This window comes from Castor canadensis, chromosome 7, assembly GCF_047511655.1.
Source record: "Castor canadensis chromosome 7, mCasCan1.hap1v2, whole genome shotgun sequence".
Taxonomy (NCBI): Eukaryota; Metazoa; Chordata; class Mammalia; order Rodentia; family Castoridae; genus Castor; species Castor canadensis.
The window spans coordinates 28,848,131-28,864,545 of NC_133392.1; the positions used below are offsets into that span (position 1 = coordinate 28,848,131).

At 43.9% G+C, this 16,415-nt stretch overlaps 1 protein-coding gene across 1 annotated transcript in view; it reads left to right on the plus strand.

Annotated features, from left to right (window-relative positions):
* Positions 1-16,415, plus strand: part of Sec31b (SEC31 homolog B, COPII coat complex component) — a 43,427-nt gene that overhangs the window by 12,571 nt on the left and 14,441 nt on the right. Inside the window, 19 exon segments of the mRNA XM_074078521.1 lie at positions 1,321-1,516; positions 1,730-1,789; positions 1,791-1,826; positions 2,742-2,885; positions 3,251-3,393; positions 4,595-4,694; positions 4,833-4,994; positions 5,523-5,619; positions 5,622-5,656; positions 8,738-8,845; positions 8,847-8,969; positions 10,824-10,898; positions 11,082-11,180; positions 11,528-11,627; positions 12,138-12,316; positions 12,553-12,679; positions 13,041-13,186; positions 13,899-14,072; positions 14,570-14,731. Of these exon segments, the coding sequence (XP_073934622.1) occupies positions 1,321-1,516; positions 1,730-1,789; positions 1,791-1,826; positions 2,742-2,885; positions 3,251-3,393; positions 4,595-4,694; positions 4,833-4,994; positions 5,523-5,619; positions 5,622-5,656; positions 8,738-8,845; positions 8,847-8,969; positions 10,824-10,898; positions 11,082-11,180; positions 11,528-11,627; positions 12,138-12,316; positions 12,553-12,679; positions 13,041-13,186; positions 13,899-14,072; positions 14,570-14,731 (2,266 nt within the window).

Consider the following 16,415-nt stretch of genomic DNA (forward strand, 5'->3'; position numbering starts at 1 on the left):
AAGATCAGTCCAATCTTAGAAAACTGCCTGCTGCTTAAACATCTGCTCGATGGTAGCCTCAGAGCTTCTGTTGCATCAACTCTGCCATTCTGCTTCAGATGCTGGCCTGGTCTGAACTGGTGCTCAGCTTTGCACTCTTGCCAGATTGGCTCTTCTTGAATGCCTGGCAAACAAGTTCCTGCCCTATCACCCCACTCAATTTCTTTATTGACTGTTCCCAGAGTGTAGGAATGTTTCATTGCAATTAGAGTTCTTGTGACATCATTGGTGTGAAATCTAGCTTCTCTGAAGGGCTGTGGAAATGTTCTTGGCTAGCTGCTGTGAAGCAGAAGACAGACCCCCCTTCTCAGGCTTCACAGACTTCACCCACCTTCCCAAGGGGCAGTGCAGGAGGCCCAAACTTGTCTGCAGGGGATTCAGGGCCTTTTTCTTTTGTGTAAAACATTGGCATGTCTTGTTAGAAATATCCTTAGAGAGCCAGAAAGTGTTTCCTAACTGGGGCGTTTAGTGTTTCATGCTTCCATGCCTCTAGGGCTGGCCTTTGCAGCCACATGGTTGTTCCAGTGAGCCATACACATGGGGAAGGCATGGCACAGGGAGGTCTCAGGTTTTGTTCTCACTTCCAGTTTGAGGGAGGAAGGGGCATCAATCGTTGATACAGGGAACCTAATTGATTTCAGGAGAGTTTGGGTCTTCCAAAATCAGTAAGAGACAGTATTTTATGATGTTAAGAATCAGGCTCAGGAATAAGATGGGTCTGACTTCGAACCTGGACTCTGCCACTTCCTAGCTACTATAAAATGAGAGTGAATTTATAAGCTCTATATTCAGGAGTTATAACTTGTCTGTACTTCAGTTTCCTTAGTTGAAAATGGGGATAATAGTAATAACTCGTGGAATTGCTAAATATTAAGCCAGCTAATACATGTAAAGCACTTAAAACAGGGCCTGGTACATAATGATTACGCAGTAAGTATTACCTGACTACTTGAATTGTGAGGATTAAGTGATCTATTTGATGTGGTTATCACAGGGCCCATATTCCACAATGTAACTTTAAAACAAAACAAAACAAAACACTCCCACACAAGTCAGAGGCAGTGGCTTCCTGGCTTCTGGTGTAACATAGATGGAATCTTTTTTCAGAAAAAGGGTGGGACCAAGTATAGGAGATTTTCCTTTTCTGGGAAATGAGGGAGATAGGCCTCCTGGCTTAGGGTAAGGATGCCTGCATAATGTCGAAGGCTGGCAAAGATGCTGGCATTCTGCATACTGACATGGACCTAAGTTGGTGCTGATACCAGTTCCTCCTCTTTGTAGGTTTCACAAGCTGATCTGGGGAAGCTTTGGCAATGGGCTTCTGGAAAGCTCCGGGGTTATTGCAGGCGGCGGGGACAATGGCATGCTTACTCTTTACAATGTGACCCATGTCCTGTCTTCGGGAAAGGAGCCTGTGATTGCCCAGAGACAGAAGCACACAGGGGCTGTCAGAGCCCTCGACTTTAATCCTTTACAGGTACTACATTTCAGTTGATCAAATATGGTCAAGCCATGGAGCAACAGTTCTGAATGGAAGCATTCATTGGTGGCCTCCCAGCAGTAGCTCTGAACCCTTCCCAGGTTGCAGCAGGGGAGACTTTGGATATCCCAAGTGTGGGCCTCCTTCTCCCTTTCCTGCTGTCATCTCTTTCTGAGATAGTATATCTCCAAATGACTTTTATTCACACAGGGAAACCTCCTCGCCTCAGGAGCCAGTGATTCTGAAATCTTCATTTGGGATTTAAATAATCTTGAGTGTTCCAATGACCCCAGGATCCAAGTCACAGGTGAGGTGGCTCCCTCTGACCTGGGGCTGCTGCTTAGGGCGTGCATCTGGTTTTTCCAGTAAAGTCTTGAATTCTGGAGCTAGCCAGAGCACAAGAGATTTCAGTCTTTACCACTGGAGGGCAATAAAACCCCACAGACTACGGCCAGAGAAAAGCTGTCATGGAAGGTGGGACGGGGCTGTATGGGGAGTGGTTGGTTTGTGATCATTAGCTGTTCAAAGAGTTTCTGGAAGGAAGATGAAGGGCGGGGGGTGGGGTGGGGGGCAAAAAGACACTAAGAAAGGAGTAGGAGTGCTATTTATTATTGTATAGGTTGGGCAGGGCCGGATAGGACCAGGGCTCAGAAGAGAGGGAGCAAGAGTAGGCCTCCGACACAGCATTGTCCTTTTTTGGGGGAGGGTCAGTTATTGTGTCTTATCTCTGAGTGTGCTTCTCTGTCATTCTATAACTGGGCCCATCTTTTTACTTCTTGGCTTTTCTCTGTATTATGCTTACAGTATTGGGAGGTAAGTTAGTATGAATATGATATAGCTCTTTGTGCCCTGAAAGTAGCACTGGGTTTTTTTCTGCCTCACTGTCTCTGGGATCCTTGGGTATCTATGTTCTCCTCCCTCCATGTTGTCCTCCTCTCCATCTCTCTTTGTCTTAGATAAGAAGTCTGTTTTTAAATCTTGACCCTATCCTTTTTAGGAGAACTTTGGAATAGAACTAAAACCCAAGAGTGTGCCACTTTTTACCCCTCATTTCTACACCACTACCCTAAAGGAGCTTCCTGGGAAAATTCAACTCCCATTACCCTGAATAGCCCCATGTCTACACTTGGGCTTGCAGTGGGTGGCTGGGAGCAATGTAAGAGTAGGTGTTTCTTGGTCCAAGGGGTGAAAAGTTGTCCCCCTCCCTACAATCCTTCCTCAGCAGCCCCCAGAAGACATCAAGGCACTCTCTTGGAACCGGCAAGTCCAGCACATTCTGTCCTCTGCTCACCCCAGTGGCAAGGCAGTCGTGTGGGATCTCAGGAAAAATGAGCCTATCATCAAAGTCAGTGATCACAGCAACAGGGTAAGTGGTGAAAGTCACAACACAGGCCTGGGCTTGGCTTCTCTCTCTTACCAAGAAGTTGGAGCTGCTGTGCTCCAAGTCAGGGATCTGTTTTCAAATGTTGGATGTGTGGGATTCTATCCCTTAGCAGATTTCCTATTAAGAGTGAAAGCTTAGGGAAGCTAAACAGAGCTGATCTGGAAGCTTCTGCTGTCTTTTACTTATTCACAATCATCACTTATTTCCTCATGGCTTTGGTGTTTCCAGTCACATAGAAGAGAACACAAAGAGTGCCCTCAGAGTGATCACATTCCCATTGGGAAGAAAAAAGTTCATAACCGGAAGAGTTAGATTACATCACCCATTGAGATCTGCTTTGTTCACAGATGCACTGCTCTGGCCTGGCCTGGCACCCAGATATAACCACCCAATTAGTGCTCTGTTCAGAAGATGACCATCTCCCGGTGATTCAGTTGTGGGACTTGCGTTTTGCTTCCTCACCTATGAAGGTGCTGGAGAGCCACAGCAGGTAGCATCTAAAACCTCATCCACATCTTTAGGGGACTGAGAAGGGGCATGACTGACCTGGATAGGAGGCAGTGAGGGCCTTGCTTTAGCTAACAAACATCCTCCCTGACTTGAAAACTATTGCAGTGAACATAGCCAACCTGAGCTACAGTCCCAACTGAGATCAGTTCCTTTTGACCCTGAGGTTATGGAGAAGAACTTGCAAGTCCATCTGACTTCCAACAATGGGAGTGAGAAACATTTGAGCCAGTCTTTAGTCCCTCTGTTAATCAGTTTTCCATCACTGACATAATCAATTTATACCTGACAAAATCAACCTATAATGAGAAAAACACTTATTTTGTCTTACAGCTTTGGAGGTTGCTTGGGATCCTATAATCCCTTTCAGAGCATGCCCTCAGTGACCAAGGACCTACTACTAGGTCCTATCTCCTCAGGGTTTCACTACTTCCCAATAACACCTCTCTGGAGACCAAGCCTTTAACACATTGACTTTTGGAGGACACTTAAGATACAAAGTACATCACCCCCCCTGGAAGAATCCCTTGGCTGTGACCTGAGGATAATGTTCATTTCTCTATACCATAAGGTAGCCCCCTCCAAGACTTCTCCTTAATAGAAGCAGCTTGGCTCCCATCTACCCATAAACAGGCCTGTCCCTGAAGCTGTAGTTCTTGGGCACATAGTTGAGGAAGTTGCTCCATAATCTGTTCTTTCTAACAAAAGGGCCATGCCTTTATACCTCCTTGGGGACTTTGAGGGTTAGGTCTCCTCTATTCTGCTAGACCAAAAACACCATTGGGATGGGTGTTTGTGTGATCCTACTCTAAGTGGCAAAAAGTAGGAAATTCAGTAGTGACCCATGGAGGCAGAGTGGTGCAGTGCACAGTGATCAGGCTGTGTACCACAGTGATCAGTCAAGAATTTGACTTGGGTTGTAGCTGTTCAACTATCTGAAAGTTACTTAATTTTTCAAAGCCTCATTTTCTTCATTTATAAATTTATAAAATGGAATGAGGCCACATGTTTTATTAGGGCTGAGATTTATCTAAGATATACATACATATATATATGTATGTGTACATATATCTATCTATCTATCTATCTATCTATCTATCTATCTATCTATATATGTATGTATGTGAGACCTTATTCAAGTAGGCATTCAACAAATGCTACTTCCTCTTTCTTTTCCTATTGAGGGGGATCATGTCAATGTCATGGAGCCAGGATGATGCTGAGCTGCTGCTCGGCAGTGCCAAGGACAGCCAGATCTTCTGCTGGAACCTGGACAGCAGTGAGGTAGGCTGGCCCTTCTGTGGGCATGTTGGGATGGAGGTGAGATGGTATTGGAATCCCAGCTATGTGTTTTGGGTTGCCTTATCTAAGTCAGGGTTTTCTTGACTGAGTGGTCCTTAAGAGTTATGTTCCTCATGATAGGTGGTATATAAGCTACCCACACAGAGCAGCTGGTGCTTCGATGTGCAGTGGTGCCCTCGGAACCCTCCATTGTTCTCTGCTGCCTCTTTCGATGACTGGATCAGTTTGTACTCTGTGATGGATATGAGCTGGGAAGTCCAGCACATGGGACAGGCTGACAAGGTTTGAAGGGCTTGGTGAAGAGTGCTGAGGGAGGGGGCTATTTATGTTTTGGGGGAGAGAGGTCACATGGCCTTGGAAGAAGGGAGAGCTATTGAAGATGGGGAGACCAGCCCTAGGTTTTGGAGGTCTGTACTTTATTCCCAGTGCCCATCTTCCTGGGAGGATGTCAGTTTCTGCCACAATATAAAGGAGAACTTCACTTCAACTCTTGTTATTAGATGCTTCCTATAGGATTACAGGGACCTTGAACCTCTATGCTGGGACCATTATCTCTGGGGTATGGACTATTTTATCTCCCTCTCTGCTGTAGATTCATTTTGTGCACTCCACTGTAGACTTCAAATGTAGTAGGCTCTTGGGAGAGCCCCCTCGAGTCCCATTACCATCCCCATCCCCTGGATTATGGGAGTGTGGTCTTTCTAGGTTAAATTGGATGTCTCAAGGATTCCTCCTGAAATGGAATTTGTAGTGTAGTTCCTGGCTGAGTTGCTGCTTCAGGCTGGTGATGCAGGTTTCTTTTTCCTTCAGATCTCCTCTTCCTTCAGCAAAGGCCAGCCTCTCCCACCACTTCAGGTGCCAGAGCAAGTAGCCCAAGCATCACTGATACCTCCCCTCAAAAAGCCCCCCAATGGATTAGAAGGCCAGCAGGTGTTTCATTTGCTGTAAGTGTTGTGGGTGTGTGGGAAGCCTCCTTATGTGCCCATGAGAGAAGTTCAGAAGATTTATTCCACTGCTTCTGTCTCAGATCATGTCCTATTCTACCTCTTAAGCAGACAGTTACACCAGCTTCTCTGTCTACCCCGTTACCCATTTTTCACCCTGCTTACTGTGCCAGTTATGTCGAAAAGGAACTGATTGCTTTAGACCTCTTGGATATGGAGAACAGCCTGGCAGTCTACCTGGGATTTCTCTAACCCTTACATGTCTAGACTGGTGGCAAAGAATACACAGAAAGAAAAAAAGAAATGTTGATATTATCTTGTCATTCCTCTGCTGAAATCCTTTGAGCTGCCATTGCTTTGTAGACTTGAGGGTAAATATAAAGAACTCCATTTATCTTTCCAGTTTGTATTACCAGCTCATTCTTGTATGTTTCCCATATTCCAGTTAAATGAGACTCCTTTCTGTTCCATGAATAACTCCTTGACTCTCTTGCCTCTGTTCATATGCTACCCTTCAGCTCCTCTGTTGGGCTCATTGAATGTCATTGTTGTCTTCCAAGGCCTCCCACTTAAATACTGTCTCCTTGATGGTGCCTCTCTTTAATTCTAATCAAAATTGACCTCCCTTCTGCAATTCCCAGATTTATGCTCCTGCAATAGTATGTTCTAGCTGTACTGAAGTTATTTTTATACGTGTCTGGAAACCCTATTAAGTAATAGAATCCATAAGGATAGGGACCATGTTTGTTCATTTTTACATCTCCAGGGCAGTACTTCTTAAACTTTTTTTTTTGTGGGACTGGTTTCATGCTGTATTGCTTGAGCCATACCTTCAGTCCATGTGCTTGGAGATGGGAGTCTCATGAACTATTTGCCCATGCTGGCCTGGAACTGTGATTCTCCTGGTAGAGAATTCTCCCAAATAGTTAGGATTACAGGTGTGAGCCACTGTGCCCAGCATGCTTCTCAAACTATAATGTTCATACAAATCACCTGATGATCTTATTAAGTCATATTCTGGTTTGTTGGTTTGATATGGGGTAGGGCCCAAGATTCTAATCATCTAGCAAGTTCTAGATGATACCCTTGTTGCTGGTCTGAAGACCAATATTTTTTTTTGACAGGACCTTGTGTTTTCTATGCAGGTGCTCTACTACTTGCACCATGTTGCCTGCCCTTTTTGCTGTGGTTGTTTTTGAGATAGGGTCTTGCTTTATGCCTGGACCAACCTGGATCATAGTCCTCCTATTTATGCTTCCTCGTGTAGCTAGAATGACAGGTGCATGCCACCCAGCCCAGCCATTAGTGGAGATGGGGGTCTCAAGAACTTTTTGCCTGGGCTGGCCTCAAAATATGATCTTACTGATCTCTGCCTCTCAAATAGCTAGAATTATAGGTTTGAGCCACCATACTTGGTAAGGACCAGCACTTTGAATAGCAAAGCTCTGAAACATCTAGCACAATGCTTTAAATATCAGGTTTGTGTTGAAACCACCATAAGAAGGGGACTAAGGTAGAAAGGAGAAAAATTGAGCTGGGCACTGGTGGCTCATATCTGTAATCCTAGCTACTCAGGAGCAGAGATCAGGAGGATTGCAGTTTGAAGCCAGCCCAGGGAAATAGTTCGTGAGACCTTTTCTCAAAAAAACCCATTAAAAAAAAATAACAAAAAAGGGCTGGTGGAGTGGCTCAAGGTGAAGGTTCTGAGTTCAAACCCAGGTACTGCAAATAAATAAATAAATAAAAGGAGAAAAATGGAGGGGGATGAACCAATTCAGGATAATATATATATATATATATACATATATACATGGAAATGTCATAATGAAACTCCCTACATAGTTATCTTAAACAAAAAAAAAATGTCTCTTTTTCAAAAATGAAGAACAGGAAGGTAAAACAGGTCCTGTCTGGGGGTTGGTACCAGTGGGAGGGGGAGAATACAAGGAAAGGGTGTAGGAGGGTAGATATGGTAGAAATATTATATACTCATGTATGAAAACAGAAAAATGAGACCTGTTGAAACTATTCTAAGAATGGGAGGAGGGGGGATAAAAGAGAATGATGGAGGGAGTAAATTTAGCAAAGGCATATTGTAAGTACTTTTATAAATGTCACAATGTACCTCAAGTATGACAATAATATGATAATAAAAAATTGAAAAAAATACTGGGCTCGAATTGAAACAGATGTATAAAAGTAGAAGTTCTTGTCTTTGGAGCCAGTGGTTTTATTAGGAAGGGAAAATTAGCACACTCAAAAGGTAGTGAGGTTATAAAATAAGAGGAGGGTATAGTAAAGAATCTTGAAGTTAAGATGCCTGAATTCTTATTATAACTGCATCATTTACTAGCTGGGTAACCTTGAGCAAGTCCCTAAACTCTCAGGACTTCAATGTTCTTATCCATAAATCGGGTATAGGAATACTTGCCCTGCTTAAGTTAGGGAAGTTGACATGAACCCTAGTTGAGAATAGATTTTGGGAATGTGGAATGGTCATATAAATGAGCAAGGAGAAAGAGATGCTGAGGAAACATATTTGGCTCTGACTTTGTGGAGTTTTGTGCACATCAGGCAGAAGAGTGTAAGTACCCTACTATGTCCTATGAAGGAATAGGGTTGGATCTAAGAGAATGGAGGAGGGGAAAGAATGAAGACTAGGAAATGTTTCTAGTAATCCAGGTGTGCTAGTACAGGGAGTGGGATGGAGGGACCCTGCATGAGAGACTTTGAACAAGGAGAGGAAAGTCTTTGTTGCTGCTTGTCTATACTGGGTTTAGACTGTGATAAAGTACCTTTTAGTCCAGGTGCCTGGGAGAATGGTGGTACCAGGACAGGAGAGGAGGACAAGAGTACCATGTGGTGACATTTTAATCTGGTGATATTAAGAATGCAGAAGTGGTTTGGATATAGGACACATTGAGTATGCAATTCCCGATTCTATTCCACCTCCTGGAGCTCTTCTTTTATTAAGTTCCTGTTCTAGACTTAATCAATAAATAGCCTTCCCTATAATGCTGACTTGATAGTAGCTTTTGGCTCGAAGGTATAATCTTTATCCTTCTTACCTTTTCTCACCAGTTTGGGGGAAAGCTGGTTACCTTTGGTCTTCCCAGCACCCCTGTCCAGCAGGTGCCACAGGCTTGTCCTCACCTTGTCTTCATCAGTCAAGTAACCACAGAATCTGAATTTCCTGATGAGGTCAGCTGAGCTACAGGAGGCCTTGGGATCTGAAGATCTCCTGAATTATTGTCAGAACAGGAGCCTGAAAACTTCACTGCCAAGTGAAAAGATGCTCTGGCAGTTCCTAAAGGTAGGAAGCTCGAAGCCTGGCTGCTCAGAAATGTTTCCATAAAGTCCAAAACTCCAGCCTCTGTCAGCTGGACCACCACACTGTGACCCAGATTACAGAAGCCATAATCCCCATTGGGTTTTTCCTATGTCCTCTGGACACAGAATCTTAAGTCTTTACCAGAAGCTCAGAAGCCACTTGTGTAGAAGGGAAATTCAAGAGAAATTTTCTTTCATTGATGCTATTGCTGATCTTCTGATTACTTTACCAGAACCAAGGCAAAAGATTTTACAGAATCATGCCAAAGAGCAGATATGGTGATAGAAATAAAGAAGAGATGAAGGAAAGAGAGAAAGATTAGTTGGAAGGGTACATGATCATAAGAAGGCTTTGAGTTGTTTCAGCTAACACAAGACAAATCCTTATGGTAGGTCCCAGAGTTCAGATGCCACTCTACTTTGGAGGTAGGAATTCAGTTCCATTTCTAATTTAATGTCAAGTTGCTTGCTACACAGGAGGAGTACTACACTTGTCATAGGAATTAAGAAAATAATAGATCTGAAGGAAGAAAAAGAAGTACTGATGGTACTGATGGTCAGGTGGTGGGAGGATTATATGACTTTGGGGTTGTAGAGGAAGATTCAAAAAGAAGAACAGGACCTGCCCCAGGGGCTCTGAGAGGGACTCGGGGTCTGTACTTCAGACGTAGTAAAGCTTTATAAAAGTACACCTCAGGAACTGGGAGATAAAAGGATCTGAGAATGATGAGGCAAGAACTTTTAAGAAATGATGTCTTTGATATATATAGGATACAAGCTCAGGGGCGGTAAAGGAGTGATCAGGAGGTTAGCCTTTGCTCCACTGAAGGAAGGAAGCTGAGATGTCTACAGGACAGAGGAGAATCTGGTTTATAAAGGTACTCAAGGAACTGTCCATCATGATGGCTTCTGAAACAGAGTGTGGAGGAGCATTTCCAAGGGAAGAGCACTAAAGAAGAAGGTATCCCAGAGAGACCGAGAAAGATTGTGGTTAGAATTCATGGTTCATTGTGGAATATGTGAAGGTCCCAGGCCAGCTCACCAAGATTAGGAAAGCTTTAGGAAATCTTGGTCCTTAGTGTTTGGAACACTGAGTGAGAAGCTGACTTTGTTTACTGTATCTGTGAAACGTTTATCAGGGGTCTCTAATCTGCACATTTAGACTTACAAGACTACTATAGGCTACACTTAGCATTAGTCTCTTCAGAAATAATATATATCCCTATGAGATAGGGACCACAGCTTGTCAGTGGGGTAGCACCAGGCTATCATCTCCTGCAGGAGTCATTACAGTCATCCTGGCAGCAATTCAGTGCTCTTCCTCAATTCCCCAGAAGACATTCAGTTGCAAGGCGATGAGCTGCTGTTGCCCACAAGAGCCAATATTTTTGTACCTGCTCCAAAAGCATTACTTCCCAAGTCCTTGCAAGGTATCTGTCTAGTAACAAGAGTCATGACAACCAGGGAAGTCCTGAGCATGGTATCCACATCAGTTACTTGTAGTTTATATAGTTCTAGGCCAGATGCAATTTACCAGTCACAAGCAATGTTGCCTCAAAACAGCTGACATTTTATTCTTATCAGGTTACCAGGGTAACAGAGCTAGGAAGTCTATGGAAGGTCAAATTCTCATGCAGAAGGAGTAGATGGTTAGTCAAGACTGCCCATACCCCAGAAATAAATCAAACCTGGGGAGGAAAAGGGAGAAGTGACATTATCTTGCTGAGGGTACTTTTGATAATACACAGAACTATACTTGAGGTACACAGGGTGATGTAGGTCAAGGGTCATTCACATTCATTTAATAGAGACTTTTCTGTATTTTCTGGTTTCTTAGGTGACCTTAGAGCATGACTCTAGAATGAAATTCCTAAAGCTGTTAGGATACAATAAAGATGAGCTTCACAAGAAGGTAAGCTACTTTCACATCCCAAACATGGACTTAATGCTTAAATGAACATTTTCACTCCTAGAGTTAGGCTTTTTCTCAGGAGAGTGGATGAAGTATCCACTGGGGCATGGAGGTGGGAAGATAGCATAAGGCTTGCTTGACTTTGTGCTGGGAAGAGTGGTACTCATGGGTCTCTCCTTGCAGGTGGCCACACAGTTGAAGAGTGACTTGGGGTTAGGGGAGAACCCTCAACCTGAGGGAGATGACCTTAACAGTAATAAACAACAGGCTTTCAGCAATCAGGTGTAGTAGGAGCCCAGGGAGGCTGGCCTAGGGTAACGCAGGAGACCTGTTTTTAGGCATCTTCTGCTTGCTAGCCCTTTGCTGTGCTTTCAGTAAGTGCTCAGCTTTTACAGAAGTCTTCAAACTCCTCACTCTTTTGGATCTAGAGTAGGATACAGAGGCTCATAAGTATTAGATCTGGGAGTAGAGCTATGTCTAAACTGTGAACTAGGATTCTTCCTAAAGCTTACTTGGTTATTCTTTTAGTTTTACCACTAAGGACCAAATAGTAAAATTCTCAAAGACAGATAAGTATGCTCCCTGTTCTGGATTCACTTCTTACATAGCTTCTGTCCTTTTTTATACAGGCCTTTAAACACACCACAAAGGAAGTTTCTGCATCCTCAGACTTCTTTGATGAGCTGGTCCCTCAGAATATGACTCCATGGGAGATCCCCATCACAGAAGGTACCTGGGCTTGAGGGAGAGAGACTCTCTGCTTGGGAGCAGGTGGGTGCAGACTTCTTGGTTTTGACCCAGGTTCTTTTTGTGTTCTGCCTCTCTCCCACTATCTCAAATACTAATGGGTCTCTTACCAGTTAAAGCTGTTTCTGGTTTTAGATCTTCATGGATGGTCCTTTTCATGAAGGCCTTATACCAAGGTCTTTTTTCCAATTCTTATGTCTTCTTGCTAAAAGAACAACAGGTCTGCACATTCTGAGCAAGCATACATCATACCTGATACCACCACATGAGGTCCTCTCTTGTTTTGAGTCCTGACTTTAGAGAGTTACTACTGGATCTGGTCACCTCTGGGACACTTCACTACATTTTATTGCCCAGGAATGAAACTTGAGAGTTTTGGAGCAAGGCAGACTGAGTGATATAGAAATAGTGGGGGAATGCTGTGGGCCCTACAGGGGACAGGAAATGAGGGCCTGAGACAGGCTAATTTGGAGGGGTTGCCTTTGTCTGCAGACACCGATGGACTCCTGAGCCAAGCACTGCTGCTTGGGAAACTGGGCCTTGCTGTGGAACTGTGTCTTAAGGAAGAGCGCTTTGCTGATGCTATCATCCTGGCTCAGGCTGGGGGTGCAGATCTGCTGAAGAGGACACAGGAGCGCTATTTGGCCAAGAAGAGAACCAAAATCTCTTCGGTAACTTCCCATCAGTGAGGGAAGAGGGGAAGTGATTGCTTTGGGATGGGTGTTTAGAGTATCTGCCTCTCTTTCTCTCATTCTGGTCTAACCACCCCTACTTCACTGACAGCCCTACTTAGTAGTATAACAGGAGGCCTGCTCATGAGTGGCTTTTTTAGCACATCCCTGTGTGTGGCTCCTGATATCTATGCTGGATAAATGGCTGAGGGCCTCCTTCTCTCTGCCTATTACAGCTTCTAGCCTGTGTTGTGCAGAAGAATTGGAAGAACCTGGTTTGTGCCTGTAGCCTGAAGAACTGGAGAGAGGCATTGGCCTTGCTACTGACATACTCAGGGCAAGAGAAATTCCCTGAACTCTGTGGTATGTGTGGCCCTCATCTTTGGGTGTCTCCAGCATGAGTCAACAGACACATGTGAGGAGGAGGCAAAGGACAGCCTAGTCTCTGGGAGGCTAGACCTGCTGTCAGGACTGGGTCAGGCTCAACCAGGAGACAGGAACTGTAGTTCATGTCCCTGCTTTCAATAAGGGTCATTTATTCTATTTCACTTTTTGATGTCACTTTTTGATGCAAGAGCTTTTCCCTTCACTGTAGAGCAGTGTTAGCCTCAGTGTTATCTTAAAGCCATTGTAGCTTCTTGTCTCATAGTTCATGGGTCTTCCACTTGTTTCCAAACAGGTGAAGGGAAGCTGTGCCATTAATGAGGTTTGTATTCTTCCACAGACATGCTGGGAACTCGTATGGAGCAGGAGGGTGGCAGGGCACTAACCTCCGAAGCCAGACTCTGTTATGTATGCTCAGGAAGTGTGGAGCGACTGGTAGAGTGCCTGGCAAAGTGCCACCAACTCTCATCCCCCATGACTCTGCAGGTACCCTCTCTACAGGGTTCTGGCTGATTCATGCCAGGATGTTAGGAGAGGCTAGTGGTGGGAATGTGCAGAGAACAGAGGTGAGTCTTCTGTGGAAGGCTAGAGCCAAGGTGTTGGGAGGAGCAAAGGCGTTCAGTGTCTAGGGTCTTCTCCCAAGGGTGAAATATCACCTCCTTCCATCAAGGGAGACTGAGCAGCAGCTGTTTGGGTATGAGTCTTCATAAATTTTTTTTCCCATTTCAAGTTTGATTATACAGGTTTATTCAGTATTTGATTTGTTGTGAGCCTGAATTTTCTATTAGTTTCTGTGAAATGTTCTATGGATTTAAACTGTACAGGTACTTTATAGGTTACCAAAAAAGGTGGAAGTCACAGACTCGTGAGGAGACAAATGAAATAATTAGTATGAGTCTGTGGTTAGCGATGTGCTAGCAGAAAAGGTAAAGAAGGCAAAAAGAGGAAAGAGGATGTCCAAGAATCCAAGATCTAGATGGGTCCAGTTCAGCCCAATCCTAACAGCTTGGGGAGGGATGAGGCCAAGTGGCCTTTCTTTGTCACATCAATTAAATTTTATCGCCTATTGCCTTCACCTGGTGGGCAGCCAGGTGCCCTCCTCTCTACTCATGGTGGGATGTTTCTTGGTGAGCCACCTGGACTGAGAGAGCAAAGTATATTTTGAAGAAGTTGACCACCCTCTTCCTTGTCCCTACAGGACCTGATGGAGAAAGTGATGGTCCTTAGCAGAAGCTTGGAGCTACTGCAGGGTCCTGGTCAGGTCAGCCCAGGCCCTATTACAACCTATAGAATCACCCAATATGCCAACCTTCTGGCAGCCCAGGGAAGCCTGGCAACTGCCATGAGTTTCCTACCCAATGACTGTGCTCAGGTGAGTTGGGCCATGTGAGAGAGCAAACCATTTCATTTAATCATCTAACACTGGTGAGCACTTCTGTCTCAGATACTGTGCTAATACTGACTCATAGGGTAAACAAGATCTTGTCCCTCAAGTAGCTCACAGTCTATTGAGGGAGATCAGATGTCAGAACCTTACGCGAACTCACACTGAGCACTGTGGGACTTCAGGGAAGGGCCTGATTTTGTCTGGAGAACTCAAAGAAGGCTTTCCAGTGGTTAAAACAGTTGAGCTGGACCTTCAAAGATAAGTAGCTTACCAGCACATGTAAGGTATTCTAGACAAAAAGAATAGCCAGGGGTAAGGTGTGCAAGTGTTGAGTAGGGATTAGAGGATTTACAGACATTTAGGGTGGCTAAAATGTAGAGGGTCAACTGAAATTTGACTGCTAAAAGAGGACAGGCTTCTAGAAGAATATTTTCTTATTTTAATTTGCTTAACACAGTTCTTTCTTACTACAACTCTTATAGCCACCAGTTCAACAGCTAAGAGATTGGCTTTTTCATGCTCAAGGTTCTGTTGTCTTGGGCCAACAGGCTCCCCCTTTTCCCTTCCCCCGAGTTATTGTGGGACCTACCCTCCACTCTAAAGAGACATCATCTTACACACTGGGACCCCAACCTTCTCACCAGGTAAGACCTTATTTATTAATTCATTTGTTTACTCATTCAAAAATATTTACGAGTCAGGCATGGTTCTAGGCACTTGGAATATATTAGTAAACAAAACATGAGAATTCCTAACTTCTTAGACACTTCCTAAATTCAGTTCTTTTTCTTTTTCCCCCCTCCATCCCCTGCCCATACTGGGGACTGGATCCAGGGCCTCACACTTGTACACTTTACTATTTAGCCACATGCCCAGACCTTTTTTTTTTTATTTTACTTTTGAGATGCAGTCTTGTTAACTTTGCCCAGGCTGGCCTTGAACTTTCTTTCTTTTTTGGTGGTACTGGGGTTTGAACTTGGCCTCAAGCTTGCTCTACCACTTGAGCCACTTCACCAGCCTGATCTTGAACTCTCAATTTTCCCATCTCTGTCTCTTGAGTAGTTGGGATTACAAGTATGTACCACCGTGCTCTGACAGTTATTTTTCCAGTACCTTTTTTTCTTTTTTTGCAGTACTAGGGTTTGTACTCAAGACCTTCACCTTGAGCCACTCCGCCAGCCCTATTTTTGGGAAGGGTTTTTTTCAGATAGGGTCTCGTGAACTATTTGCCCAGGCTGCAATCCTCCTGATCTCTGCCTCCTGAGTAGCTAGGATTATAGTTGTGAGCCATCAGCGCCTGGCTCCAGTAACTATTTATTAAACAACTACTAGGATATTAGAACACAAAGGTGCATAAACCATGATCCTTTCCCTCAACTAGCTCATAGTCTTAAGAAAAGATAGATTTATTAAAAATACAGTAAAATTCAGAATTGCCATGATTCAAGTATCAAGGGGCTTTGGGATCCCACAGGAGAAAACAGTTTCCTTTGTATGTTGGGTGGGGCAGCTCAGGGCATGTTTCAGAATGAGTATGATATTTGCTCTGAGTCTCAAAGATTAAGTTATTTAGGAAAGGGAATGAGTAGGAAAAGCCTGTTTCAGACACAGGGCAGAGCAAGTACAAATGCATTGAGGGAAGAATAAGCAGAGGCCTTTTGAGTAACTACTATGTGGTTGACTAGGTTAATTTTAAGTTATTTAAGTATTCCTTCTTTTTCTTATTTTTTTCCTTGAGTATTCCTTTGCTATAGTTTTAATGGCTTCAAGGTCTATTGTGCTATTTCCTATTGAAAATCTGGTATTGAAGAGTTATATCTTTTCTCTTTTCTTTTATTTCAGTGGGACTATGTTTAAACTCAGGGCTTCACTCAGGATGTTCTACTGCTTGAGGCACATGTCCAGTCCATTTTTCCTTGGTTATTTTAGAGATGGAGTCTTGAGAACTGTTTGCCCAGACTGGCCTTGAACAATGATCCCTCCAATCTTAGCCTCTCAGATAGCTAGGATTACAAGTGTGAACCACTGGCACCTGGCTAAGGAACTACTAATTCTAATGAGGCTGCAAAAAAGGTTTGTTGGTCATAGAGCAAGACTAAATGAAAGTGGAGCGACAGATAGGAGTTAGGTCACTAAGGATCTGACATTCTGTGCTAAAGAACTTAGATTTGGCTCTGAGAGCAGGGAGGAGCTGCTGAATAGTTCTGTAATTGTATATTGAGCTGTGTATTTAGGACTGGCAAGGCTAGAAGCTGTTTTAGGAGGCTATAGCAAGAGATGATGAGGACATGAAAAAAAGCTAGTGCTGGACAGTGAGGTTAGATTCAA